Below are 13,985 nucleotides of genomic sequence, written 5' to 3' on the forward strand. Positions count from 1 at the left end.
GACGTGTGGTGGCTTCTCTTGTCCCACCTCTGCTCTCAACTCTAGAGGGCAGTGACCAAGTCAGGACTTCCTAAGGACAAAAGCAAAGCAGAGGCGAGAGAGGGCATGCCCGGGGCTAGCCGGAAAGGGGCTGGGCCAGAGGGAAGCAAGGTGTGGGCCCGGCTGCCCGGCCAGGCGCGCCAGCCACTGCCTGCCTGTGCCCAGGTGCCCTTGCCCCTCCCATCAGCCTGTCAAGGGTGCCAGTGACCTTTTTCCACAGCAGGAAGTACCCCCCCAGGGAAGGCTCTTCTCCCAAGCTGGGCACAAAGGCTACTCTGAAGCCTTGGTGATGGCGATGACAAATGTGCCAGTCTTCACCCACAGAGCTCACTATCACGTGAGCCAAGAATCACTCTCTTGTTGATGAGAAAATGGAGGCCCAGACAAGTCTCCTGACGTCAATGTTTAAGGTCAAAGGGCTAAGCAAAGCTGACCTGGAACAAGATGCCAGGCATGTCAGCCGTGGCTGTGGTTCGGCGGAGCTGAAGACGGGAAGTGCTTGTGCTTCCCCGCATCGCCTCCTGCTGCCCTTCCAGCGATGCTTCTCATCCACACTGGGGACCCTGGAGCGGGTGGGGCTCCTAATATTCCTTGCTCCTTTCTTGGAGACCCTGCCTGCACTCCTCTCCCCACAGCAGTGGAGGTCAGTGGGGGTGGGACTCTCAGGAGGCAGCTCCTGACTTCTCCCTAATGCACCAGCAGGTGGCTGGTTTGTGCTTCGGTCTAACGGGGTGGAAATGAACGAGCAGTAACTCTGACAGGGGCACACTCAGCACCGCACGTGGAGACGGGCCCAGGTGGGAACAGACGGAACGGAGGTGTTCAGGGAAACACAGTCATCCAGAAAGAGGCTCCAACCTACTCCCATGAGCAACAGCTAACCAAGTGGGTTTCACGTCCATTTTTAGGCTCATCCATTCCAGGGGCTAAGCTTCTCCGGAGACTGCCCGCCTCCCACGCCAGCCTGGTAGTGTTCTTGGCATATTAGGTAACAGCAAGACAAGTAAAAAACATGAAAAGTGCTCCAGAACCCAAACTTAATCATTGCTCACGGACGCATTTCATTATCTACTCAACCAACGTTAGCTCCCCACCAACTCTCCACCCTCTACACTGCTACCTGCGTTATCCTTCCAGAACTCAGAGCAGATCCTTCCGTGCCTCTTTACAAGAGGGCAGAATGAATTCCTTTAACGCAAAAAGAGCAGGCTGACTCTCACCTCATTCTCTGCACTCCCATAAATACCTTTATCTGAAAATCGAGTTGCACCAGAAATGTCTTTTGATTCATGCAAGTCCTATCTGCCTTCCTTACCACATGCCAGATCCTTTCGAAAATGCCCTTCCCCTACACTTCTCTCTAGCAAAATCCCTCCATATAATCTTTAACACTTGGCTCCCATATTACCTCTGCTGTGAAGCCTTCCCAGGCTTCTCCCTTCTGGGTTCCTAGAATCTTGCCTCTTAAACCTCTCATAGAATGAATGAATAGTACTGTCTGAGGTTCACCACGTGAGACCGCCATTTTGTTAGGCCAAAACCAGCCAAATTTGGCAACATCATGTGGTAAAATGTGACACATTTCTATGCTGAGGTGCTGCTTGCCGTCTACACTGTATAAGAGAACTGTACCTCCCTCCTCTTTGTTTTCTCAGCATCTGGCACGGTGGTTGGCATACGGTGGGTGCCCAGCGAGGGCATGCTGAACAAGCAAGCGCCATTTGATAAGGTTTTGTGTGCTGCCTCTTCTGCTTTGTTCCTTGCTCCAGCACAAAACCAAAACCAAACCCAGGACCGATGTAAAGTATCTTACAAATTTTCCTCCTGGCCAAGCCAAGATTCAGATGGTTGTCTGTGTAGGTGGAGCAGAGCAGGAGAATATCTCAGAACATGCAGGGAGTGGGGGAAGCTAATTGTTCAGGACAACTACCTTTCTGGCTGGAGAAACAGAGTCAACAGTCGATGGAGAGGAAGTAGCAGCTGAATCAGGAGATGGAAGGCAGGAGGGAGGAGACGGAGGATGAGTGTGAGACAGGCTTTTAGAGAGTAGTTTATTCTGCACAGAATAGAAACAGAGGAAACTATGATTATCCCCAGGGAAACGCACAGTGATGCTCGCCTCGACGATGCAGCCCCCAAGCCCACACATCCAAGGAAGGGAAAGGACATCCAGGCCCACGTCTCGGGACAGAAAGGTAGCCTGTGTCTTTGGAGCCCAGCAGGACCATCTGACCGCTGGTTACACTTCACTCTGCTACAACTTTTCTGGCTCCTTCGTCACATCAAAATAGCTGGAGCAGAGCCATCCTGCTCCTGCCTACGTCTGCTGCCGACACCAGCACTGACTCCTGAAGGCCTCACTCTGGAGCTTGGTATGGAGTAGTAGTTGCAAGCTTAGGAAAGGACAAGGCCAGGCTACTCTGGGGTAGATGCTCCAGCAGGGACCTCTGCAGCCACATGGAACCCTAAAAATGCACTAAAGGCAAAGTATCCTTCCCATGTCTGTGACTCTGCCAAGTAGCAGAGGACACAGGTCTGGAGGAGGCCGGGTGAAAGCAGCAGAGGCGGTATGTTCTAGAGACCAGTCTTGTTGCAGGCAAGGGAGCACCTTACACGTACAAGCGCAGCGGGGCCTCATCCTCAACTCTGTCATCTCCTTGTGAGCACACCCTCTTCTTCTCAGCAAGTTTCTAAATAAGTGCCTGGCAGGGGGCGGGGGCTGTGCTTTCTATCCTGAGGCAAGGCCATTCTTCTGGCTGGTGCTTACAGCACGTGGCTGACCTCGACATTCAGGGTCTCCCTGATCATGGCCATGGGGGCATCTCTCCATCCTGTCCCCAGACTTCATGAGCAACTGGTTTGCTTTCACCTTAAAGGCACTGTGATGTGATTCCTGCAATTGACCAGCTTTCCCTCTTTGTGTTGACCCCTAGGAAGCTCAGCCTACTCAGAAGCTGTCTAAGTTCTGACAGCACACATGTTTCTGTTCAGTAATGTTTTCCTATGACCTGAGCCCGCTTTTCTGCCTTGGTTTTCCCTTTGTCATGATTTGTCTAATTATTTTGAATCTTCTCATTTGGAGCTTTTTTAGACGCCAGTCCAAATCCTTTGGTGACTTAAAAAGTGAATAGCTTTTCAGGCTATAGAGAGAGGAGGAAGGAAGAAATGAATCTCCAGAGACTGATACAAGTAACCTCCCTGGATGTCCAACACCTGGGTTCCTGGGGGCTCTGAAAGCCCCGCATTTACCTGCGGGAAATCCCCGTGTCCAAACATAGAGGCAAGGTGAGCCGCCTTCTCCTTAATGTTCTTTTTGTGAAATTCCCTGTTGGCCAAATTCTCAGCCCTTTTCTGCAGCCAAGGTGAGAAAGGAGAGAGAAAAAAGAGATAGAGACAGACACTGTGAGGGGAGAGGCGGGGAGGCAGCCAGGTGGGCTTGCGGCCCTCAGCACACGCGGCAGGATGGGAGATGGGGAGGAGGAGTCGGAGATGGCACCCGCCCTGGACAGGAGGAGGGAGGGGAGGAAAGGAAGGCAGCCTAGACACAGGCAGGGCAGAGACAGGGCAAAGAGCGAGGCTTTCACCTGGAGAACCTTTTCTTCCACTTGCTGCAGCCGCCGCAGCACCCCGGAGAGGGCCAGCGCTCCCTGGCAGGTGGCAGGCAGGCTGGCGGGATTTTCTGGCCCGCCCAGCTGCAGGTCAGACTTGGCTCGGGCTCTCCAGGGCCTGCTCGGGCACTCGCCGCCAGCAGACACTTGCTTTAGCTCTCGGAGCACATGCCCCGTCACAACCACCAAGGGGAACTGGGGGAGAAGGAAAGTCAAGCTTCCTTCCCAACTGTGGCTGCCCTCCCGTGGATGCCCCGCCACCGTGAGGAATCCCCACGAGGACCAGGGACAAGGGCACGCCAGATGCCACCTTGAGTCAGATTCCGAACTAACCTTGGGTGTTGACTTTCCACCACCTGCATCAGAATCACCTGACATCCTCCTTAACAATATACCGTCTTGTTATTAACAACACTCCAGACCCACTGAATCAGAGCCTGTACCACCCTGGTTCCCAAAGTCTGGGCCCAACACCCAGATATTCAGGTTTAATTGGTCAGGGGGTGGGTACCAGAGATTGATATTTTTAATAAAGCTCTCTAGATGATTCTTACACACACATAGAATCACTGCAATATGTCCACACTGACCTCCTTTGACCTCCACTCCCCGAGAAGCAACACAAAATTCCTAATGCTGACCGGGCACTTTTGAGTGCTGTGGTCAATAATAGTGATTCTGTTCAAATTCCAAACCCAGAGATATTAGCTGGAAAAAGCCTCAGCCCATGGCTCCTGGCTGCCTCCCTGCCCACTGGGCAGGTCCTCATCTGCTCAGACACCAGGGGAGGTCTAACCACATCCCAGTCTTACCCCTTCAATGGCGTGCGGCCAGCTGGCCACCTGAGCCCATTCCACCATCACTGTCACTTCTCCATTGATTTAGAAATCAGCCTACTCAAGAGGTGTACAAATAAGCTAAGTGTCCCAGGGGCACCACGCAAAATACCCTGTGTGGTGTGGTCTGTTTTTCCCCAAGCAAATAAAGCACCAAGAGCGTGGTAGTTGGTCAGTCGATACCCCTGACTGGCATGTATTTTAAGATGCTGCATACTTGGTTACTCCTACCTATAAGGGTGGTAACCTCAAGTTGTGTTTGCCTTCCCAGAGAATCTACAATCAGCCCTATGTGGGGTGCAGAGACAGCCACGGACCCCACCCCTCTGGATCAAAGTTCCCTCTCGTTTCACCAAGACAGCATCCACTGGAAAGAGCCCTACCTGCCTTTTCAGAGTTGGTGATGGGCTGGGTGTGGGCTCCTCTGGCTTGGGACGGCGAGAGTTAACAGGAGAGTCAGAGGAAGAGCGTAGTATGGGCTTACCTATCCCTGAGACACGGTGCTCCTGGGAGGAGGAAGGTGAGTCCGAAAAAGCAGCCGCAGGAAATAGGAAGGAAAAGGCGAGTCAGACAGACACTTGGAGGGAGGAGAGGAGGAGAGTCAGGGAGAGAGAGTTTGAAGATGCTGAGCGAGCCCTGGCCTGAGCTCTGACAAGCTGGGCCCAGCTGGGAAACTTGAACCCCGGCCCTCTGTCCGTGTGAACAGCAAGTCCCATGGTCCCCTTCTCTTGGACAACGTGTGAATCCCCAGGAGGCAGTGCTTTTGGCTCAGACCCGCGGCACTGGGCAGGCACATACCAGGCCAGGGTGGCGAGTCCCAAAGTCCTTCCTGCCCACTAGATGAAAGGGATGCTACAGTCCTTCTGAAGGAAGAGAGCCCTCATCAATACCTGGGGGCTGCAAGGGGCCAAGCCTCCAGGAGGGACAGTTGAGAAAACAATTCAGACAGTTACAAGTCTTAGGAACATGGCCCTCTTATAATAAAACCTGGCTTCCTGGGGAAGGTCGGTTTGTACAGGAGGGGCATGGTCTACATCAAGACTAGGAAGATGTCTATAATTGTCTCTAAACAGAATTAACCAATTGTTTGCCTTTCTCCTGAGAGGAGCCTAATTCTGTCATGTGACAGATGTTCTCCAAAGAAAAACTGAACCCCTTGTCCCAAGCTTTTGTAATGTGACAGTGGTGCCCCAGAGGAATTCGGGGGAGCAAATGGAAACATCCAAGTGCAGACTCTAAGTCAGAGGCCAAGAGAAGTCAGCTGGGTCTGCAGCCTGACCCACAGCATCCCACCTCCTTCAGCCTCACATGGACCCTGGTCAGACGCAACAGCTCTGCCAGCCTGACCCAAGGGAACAAGGAGAGGGGGGCACCAGGGGACACTCTCGAGGTTGGTCCCCATTCCTATGGGCCCACATGGAGCTAAGACCCTGGTTTGGATGGGTGTTCTCACCATGGACTGGGCAATCAGCATCTCTAAAGCTCCACCATCTCAAAGATGGCTGCAAAACAAGTCATGGTTGCAAAGCAAAGCAAAATCAGGGAAAGGATTTCTTCCCCAGTGCAGAATAGGCATCAGCAAACTACGGTCCTCGGGCCAAATCAGGCCCGCTGCCTGTTTTTGTAAATAAGGTTTTATTGGCACACGGCCACGTGCATTTGTTTACAGATTGTCCATGGCTGCTTTCATGCTACAATGGCAGAATTGAGTCATTGCAAGAGAGACTGGATGGTCCCCAAAGTTTAAAATATTTGCTATCCAGCCCCTTTTAGAAAAGTCTGACTCCAGATCTAGAAGAAGCTTGAGACTCCTTTTGAGCCAGGTCTGGCTGGCACACCTGAAATCCAGTGCTGGCCTGACATTTCTGCTGGCTTCTCAGAGGGTTCTGGTCACCAGGAAGGCAGGGTCAGTGAACATTTGACAGGACTCACCTGCCTCAGGAGTGAGGGGTTCCGAGAGTTCTCCTCGAACTTGGCCAGCAGCTGACTTGCCATGGACTTGACTTTGTTCTGATTTCCACCTTCTTTACAGCCCTCTTGATTGGAGCCCAAGCTCTGGCTAGGAAAGGCTGAAGGCTGCAAAGGCCAAATCAATGCATTGGTTGTTGGTTCTGGAACACAGATATCAAGGAGGGGGCCTGGGGGCTCAGGACAAGGACAGTTCCTGAAGAAGGACACCCTCTGTGGTCTGAGGAAATGAGGCAAAAGCAGGAAGCAATGCCCACTCTGGAGACAATGCTCACAAGTGGGACGAATCTTCTCAAAGACGGGCACAGCTAGGCTTGGGAGCCAGAAACTTAGTGTTTGAATTCTGACTCTTTCACCTCCCAGCCCAGGGACCTTGGCAATTTACTTAACTTCTCTGAAGTTTCCTAATCTGTAAAATGCGAGCAGTAACCCACCTTCACGTGACTGTTGAAAAAGTCAAATATAATAATGAAATGATAAGCAGAATAGTTTTCAAAACATATCATGTGGCTGACAAAGGGTGAAGAATTGGGGGGTGAAGGAAGCAAGAGAGGGTGTCAGTGAGGCAAGGCACAGGCTCTGGGCTTCCCTTCTCTCCTCTGCGCCCCACTCCCAATGGCAACGAGTCCTGCTCTGTTGTTGCTATCTTTAAAAAAAAAAACATTTAATTTTGAAATAATTTTAGATTGACAAAAAACTTACAAAGACAGCACAGATAGTTCCTGCGTACCGTAGACCCAGCTGCACCTAACGTTAACATCTGGAATAATTATGGCACTGTTATCAAAACTAAGAAATTAACACCGGCACAATACCATTAACAGAACTATAGACTTGATTCAGATCAGGCCGGATGTAACGGAGGTGAAGGGCCCTTCTCATTGCTTTGTTTCGGGACACGTGATATCAACACGACTTGTGACTGCTTAGATGTTGACCGTGACCAGTTGGTTATGCTGTTTTATGAAATGCAATTCTATGTAAGATTTTCTTAGCTCATCTGCTAAAATAAAACTTTAAAACTGATGGGTGTCCGGTGAATGTCTGTTCCCCGGTACCATAGATCTGCTCCCATCAACCTCAGAAATGCAAATGGCATTGTCACGTCAAGAGGGTAGTCAGTTTTCCTGAGGAGACAATGAATTTCCCTCCCAGGAACAGATGTTCTCAAAACAAAGATATGTTCACTTAGAAGAAATTCATGGGAAGAGGCAAGCTATAGTCAATTGTTTTTTGGGGTTTTTTTTAAGATTCCCTAAGAGTAGCAGCCCCATGGGAAACCTTGTATGCACAGCCACTCTGAAGAGTTGGACACACACAAGCCAAAGAGTCACTCCCTACTTCAGAGTGGGAACTGTAACTCTGCATAGCAATCCAGGCTTGAGTGTGAAGAGGGCAAGTTTACTAGGCTGGTCACTGTTTGCACAGGCCAAAGTAGGCCAGGACAGTGGGTCGTGCAGACCGGCCCTTTGCAGACATTCATGTGCACATGAATCACTGGGGGTCTCCTTCAGACCAGATTTGGATTCAAGAGGTCTGCGGTGGGCCCTGAGAGTCTGCATTTCTAACCAGCTGCCAGGTGATACTGGTGCCCTTGTTCTTGGCCCACACTTTGAGTAGCAAGAATTTAGAGAGAATCATTGCTTGGTTAAATCTGACTTAAGCAAAACAGCTGGCCCAGAAAACTAGAGCCATTTCAGAAGGGGCAGGGGCAACCAGATTTCTTCCCACACTCTACATCTTGTGCTGCCAACCACAGAAACAGCACAGACACCCCCTCAAATAAGCCACAGATGAAAGGCAGGAGAAGACTTCCCCCCGGGGATAAAATGTATCCAAGGGAAGCTTCTTGGGAGGAGGCGGGAGCAAATCACAGGCACTTAAGGCAGAGCCAACACCCGTAACTGGGGAATGGGATGCTTCTTCAGCCCAGTTCATCAGCCACGGCTTCATCCTCTCAACTGTCTCCCTGTTCACTGGCTTCTTGCTCATGCCAGAGCCAAGAGCAGCAGTTCTTCAACCATACAAGATAAAAGAAGTTTTTTTCTAAGTCCTATAAATGAAATATGAATGTATCCTACAAATTATCCCCCTTGCTTCTGTGTCATCATTTTGGTATCAGCCAGTAGGCTAGCTAAAGCTGATATCCTACAGTTCACAGACAGTATCTAAGCTTGTTTTTTGGAATGAGCTATATATCTCAGGTCTCTTTACAGAGCTGCCTGGGGAAGCAAGAACTGATACTCTTTTTCTGATCAATTTTTTAGTAGCAGGAGAGAGACTCAGGCTTGGCTTTGACAAAGTAGCCTGTAACTTTCTTCTCTCACCAGAAGGTGGCATTTGTGGGTGCTGGGACATTTGCTTTACAGAAAACACAAAAGGTAGAAACTAGGACTGGGAGAAAAGTGGGACTGCTGGTGCCTCTTTACTACTTACTATTAATAGTGATTATATCTTGATTACCCTAGGTGCCAAAGACCATGATTGGCATGTTATACCGTCCTCTTACTTAATCTTTAAAAATTCTGCAAAATGTCATCCATTGCAAATGCATCATCTGTGTTTTACAGATATGAGCCATACCCTGGGAGGGTGACATAGCTAGTGACCAGACCCAACTCTTTCCCATCAAGCCAAGCTTGGAACCCAGTGGTTCATGAGAGAGGAAAGAAAGAAGGGCAGGGCGACTGCCACGGTCAGGCGGGCGGGCTGTGGCCACTGGCTGTCAGGAAACGGGCTTTGTGTAAACCGACACTGAGCACACGAACCTCGTCCAGGTTGTTGAAGCCTTTCCGCCTCCGCTTGCTCATGTCATTCTCTTCGGTTCGGCTGTCCACCTGTGATGGCCAAGAAAGCATGGTGAGCTCAGGGCTGTCAAGGGCTGCGATGCCAGCACTGGGGATCAGGCCCTGCCCGCCACCGCTGCCAGCCCAGGAAACAGACGGGCAGCAATTACCCTGCACAGTGACAAATGCTCTCGGCTCTGTTCAGGCGCAGAGGAGGGAGCCTTCCCCAACCTCGGGAGCCAGGGGTTCTGTCAGAAGAGGGTGGGAACACAGCTCCCAAAATCATGTCGAAACGTTCCAAAGCACAAAGAATCCCTGTCACATGGGCAGAGATTGTCTCCCTGTCAATGACCTTGGACTCAGAGTGGTCACAGCCGGGCCTGCTGATGCTGCCCCATGGAGATCACCTCCTACGAAGAGGTGCCACTGGCTCCCCTCACGGGCAGGGATTCTCGGGACTTAGATCAGCTGTCCAGGAATTTGATGGCAAATTACGCCTGCCATTCAGCCACCGTTGCAGCTACTGGTAAATGATATTATGTTAACTTCAAAGTAGCATCAGATATGGCCTGAAAACTATGGTGACCATACAGCCCAGTTTGCCCAGGACAGTTTGATGTATTGCTTTTCCCCCCAGCATAATTATGAATAGTGCCCCCTTTCATTTTCAAAACTATCCTGGTTTAGACAATAAATTGCATGGTTGTCCCATTGATAACCCCTTACAGCCTACTTTCTTCTTCCAAAATCTGGACATTTAAATCCAGAGAACCCTGCCCCACCTAAGCCCATTGCATGACCCTGGCAAAGGCCACCCAAGGGCGCACTTGCGGTCTGACTTATCTCCTCAAGGGAAGGAGGGGGACTGCACAGGTTGAGCTGATGTTACGAGCTGGGATGGGGCTGCAGGCTGGATTTAGTGCCTCGCCATGCACCCTGCTGGGTTAGCCTCGCCTTGACACTGGGGTTAGACCTCGAGCCGGGACCTTCCCCAAACGGCCAGCCCACTGAGGACCGTGGAGCCGTCCCCACCGACTATGCGTCCCTCCCTGGGGGAGCCTCCGACACCCTCAGCGGGGCCCTCCACAGCAGGGCCAGATTGACTCCCAGCCTCTGTTCCACACTGGATGCAGCTGAAAGGGCTGCTGGCCACCCTCTCCTCTCAAACCCAGGCACGCTGCCCAGTCAGCCCCACACATTCTCACCTCGCCCCGTCACAGAGGATCCTTTACCTCCTGGTCGTTCTAAATCAAGGGTAACGATCAAAGCCCCCAGCCTGCAGTCTAGTGTGTACTCAACTTACTCCCACAGGCAAGCACCTGCTCTCCTGCACTCCCCATCGTCCCGCCCCTCCTCCTATTTACCAGCGCCTTAAAAAAAATTTTTAAGACAGAATTAACTACAGTTTAGTCATTGATACTTGTTCAAAAATGTGACCCTTCCCTTGCTCAGGCAGCAGAAAACAAGAGATGAAAGGGCCTCGCCTTCCCTCCAACATTTTCCTCAGCTTCTAATAAATCATTATTCTGTGAATGGAAATGATTTCAACCCAAATGTTTGGGCAAACACCAAGAGAAACAGATGACCTTATGTACGGCATCGGGTCCTAGAGGCCCAGGCTGTCTGGTGCTTGGTTCCACGGCCTGTGAGCCCTGCACTGGCCCGGAGACGAGCCTGTGAAAGTACAGGGTTTCCTCCCAACAAGAACACGTCATGCATCGTCTCAGGGGTTTCTGTTGTTCTCCTTGTTTCCACCTTAAGTGAGCACTTGGCTTCTCCCTCAAAGAGCAACACATCTTACTCTCTTGCATTCAGCAGCCCTTGCTGTGACTGGTCCAGCTGAGCCTGCGTGGATCCAAACCCAGTGTGTTAGCCGCAGGCTCACAGAAAACCCTCCTGGGGGGAGTGTACCCAGCAGCAGCACCTAAAAAGACCCCCAAATCCTTGGGGGGGGAGGGGTGAAAGGAAGTGGGTGGGGCAACATCAGCTCCTGTGATTCAGCCTGACCCCTGGGACAATAAAATGCAGTCTATATGGTTAGCAACATACAGACCCAAAGGGCCTCTGTTCTTCCTTATAGATTTATCATGGAAGCACTGATTCTCAGCTATGAAGAAGAGCTAGGTTAACACAAAAAGCTTGAGAAAACACAAATCTAGAGATTTATCTAATTTTTTTCTTATCTGTATATCACTATTGGGGAGCCAAAAATGCCTCCGTAACGCCCTCTCCTTGGACTCTGCTTAGCACTATAGAGAATTGGGGTACAAGGGGGAAGAAAATACTTGTTGTGCCCCGAGAGAGTATGAGAATAAACAAATAACTCACTTTCTTTTCTTATTCATTTTTCCTGCCCTTTCACCCTAAGATACTTTCTTATCATTATTTCCCAATGATTTGAAAGATTCTATATACCAAAAGGCATTTATTAAACTACTTGGTGTTCTCCATTAAAAAAAAATCAAAGACATATGTCTACCAATCTCATCATTTATTTGATCAGCACAAGATAATCACGTTCCCATACTGCCTGGCTTAAGGTGATTTTAGCCCCAACTTTATATTTAGTTAGCTGGTGGAGAAATTCAGACCTAGGTCATAGGAAGAGAAGGTTGGCCATTGTAGGCAGTGTCCTGAGAGTATAGTGGCCACCATGATATTTAGAAAGATGGTCAGTGACACTGGCAAGAGAGCTCTTCCCTTCAATGGCAGAGCAGTATGGAGCCATGGGTTCGAGTTCTGACATGAATTACTTCCCGGCTAAGTGACCTTAGGAAAATCACCCAACTTTTCTGACTTTAGTTTCCTCACTTCTAAGATACTACACTATCTAGCTCATAAGTAAGTTATTGTAAAGATGAACAAATTCATGTATATAAGATACTCCTTCTCCTCTGAAGTGCTATATAAGTGTTAGACATTTTAAGTTAGGTTAGTGCTATTCACAGAATTAGAAAATCTGAATTCTAGTTCTGGCTTTGACATTTACCACCTATATGGCACTGCATTATAATCTCCCTAAGACCAAGTTTCCCCATCTCTAAAACTGGGATGAGAACATGTCCCCTGCCTTCCTCAAAATGTAACAAGAGGAGCAAATACGCTATGACACTGTAAAATGCTGGATCCGTCATGATTGCAGTACGGAAGCCAGTGGTCAACCCAACTAGTTTCACCGTTTTCAGAAAACGAGCATCTTCATTTAGTCAGTATGGGATGGGGGCCATTATTTACAGAGCCCCTTCCATGTGCCAGAGAAGGAGCTCAGACCTGCAGCTCACACTTGTTCAACGTTATCTTCGCAGCAATGCGATGTTTATGTTATTACGATATTTTGCAGACAAGCAAAGGAACTTTGAGAGGTTTGAACACGTGCTGAATCCCCACCAGACCCAAATACGTATTTGTCGTCTGGGCTTCAGCTTGCATCCCCATTCTATAAATCAGCGCAGAATCCCAGGCTGCGGTTACACAGAGGACAGGAGAGCGATCACACTCAGCAGTGACCAGCAGACCACAGGTGCCCAGGGTGGGATGGGGGCGGGCACGTTGCTTAAGCCCTGTGCTAACTGACCTGGGCAGCATCAGTACCTGGGTTGACTCCCTAAGCCGTCTTCAAGTCTCTGAAGACTCGTACTGAGAAGTACGAGAACCCTAGTGGGAGTTGTGGCTGCTGGGTGGGTGGTTCTGTGAAAAGAGCTGGAGAAGGGGAGTGAGAGGAACTTAGGAAGTCACACTGGAAAGTCAGCTCCCTCCAGCAGAGACCTTGGCCCTCTTTGTTCACTGCTGTGCCCCCAGCACTGAGAACTCAGCATAATACAGGGACTCAGTAAATCTGTGTTGAATGATTGGGTGAATGGAGGAAGCACTTTCTTACATAACCGCCCCTGGATCTTTGGAAAGTGTCTGTGCAGGAGGGTCAAGGAGAAGAGCTGGGAGGGGGACCTTCCAGCTCAGACCAGACACTGATCTGAGTCATGCTTTGTGAACCCCACTCCACCAGGGCCAGCGCTAGAGGAGGACCTGGGTCGGAATCAGCCAGCTGAGCAGCATAAATCCTGGGGCCACCCAACTGGCTTCTAGGATGGACTTTCCAGGGACAAATGACAACTTCTGTGTTGTGTTGTCCCTCAAGGAATGGGCCCAGAATGGGGAAAACAAAGATCAGGTACCTCGACTATGTATGTAATATAAGATGCGTCATAACTGAAGTGGACATAAATCCTGGCATTACCCATGTGTGGTAAGACGAGGAGAGCGCAGACAGGCAGTGTGTGTGTGTGTGTGTGTGTGTGTGTGTGTGTGTGTGTGTGTGTGTGTGTGTGTGTGTGTGTGTGTGTGTATGCACTCACAGGCACACACAGGAGACGGAGACCACATATGTGTGTTCAGATGTCACCTGTGAGCCTGGTGACAAGAGCTCTGGAGTCTCCAGGAACTGTCCCATGCTACGAGGCTTCTAGCTGCTGACTGGGACAGAGGCAGATCTGCAGCAGACCAAGGGCTTTTCTTTAAGAGGAAAACAGAATCCCTAAGCTCTTCTCCTCCTCCCCAGGCGTGGGCCATCCAGTCTTCAGAGATAACCAACCCCAGTAGGTTACCACTCACCAGAGGCACAACCCTCTTGGTGTGGAATGGGAAAGTCATTCTCTCTAAAATAAACAAGTTTCTGGATGGAGGAAGAGCCTTCAATTTTGCCCAAAGTTGTTCTCTTTTGCTGGAGTTTGGATGTTATTAGGAAAATAAGA

The 13,985-nt window shown here is 50.1% G+C and overlaps 1 protein-coding gene across 13 annotated transcripts in view; it reads right to left on the minus strand.

The window, feature by feature from the left end:
- MICAL2 (microtubule associated monooxygenase, calponin and LIM domain containing 2) overlaps positions 1 to 13,985 on the minus strand; it is a 222,047-nt gene that overhangs the window by 95,371 nt on the left and 112,691 nt on the right. For 8 of the 13 annotated variants that reach the window (XR_014231383.1, XM_082341338.1, XM_082341344.1 and 5 more), the window contains exons 16-21: positions 9,220 to 9,288; positions 6,416 to 6,559; positions 4,867 to 4,989; positions 3,624 to 3,842; positions 3,289 to 3,390; positions 1,970 to 2,095 (exon numbers count right to left, since the gene is read on the minus strand). The exons of 1 other annotated variant lie outside the window; for it this stretch is intronic. Coding sequence is in view for 11 of the 12 variants with exons in the window: in XM_082341338.1 (XP_082197464.1) it covers positions 1,970 to 2,095; positions 3,289 to 3,390; positions 3,624 to 3,842; positions 4,867 to 4,989; positions 6,416 to 6,559; positions 9,220 to 9,288 (783 nt within the window). In the remaining variant the exon portion in view is untranslated. The remainder of the gene's footprint in view (positions 1 to 1,969; positions 2,096 to 3,288; positions 3,391 to 3,623; positions 3,843 to 4,866; positions 4,990 to 6,415; positions 6,560 to 9,219; positions 9,289 to 13,985) is intronic. 4 more of the 13 variants (XM_082341345.1, XM_082341346.1, XM_082341342.1 and 1 more) reach the window with 1 other exon arrangement.

The sequence above is a fragment of the Balaenoptera borealis genome (assembly GCF_965194805.1).
Source record: "Balaenoptera borealis genome assembly, chromosome: 11".
NCBI classification, from domain to species: domain Eukaryota; kingdom Metazoa; phylum Chordata; class Mammalia; order Artiodactyla; family Balaenopteridae; genus Balaenoptera; species Balaenoptera borealis.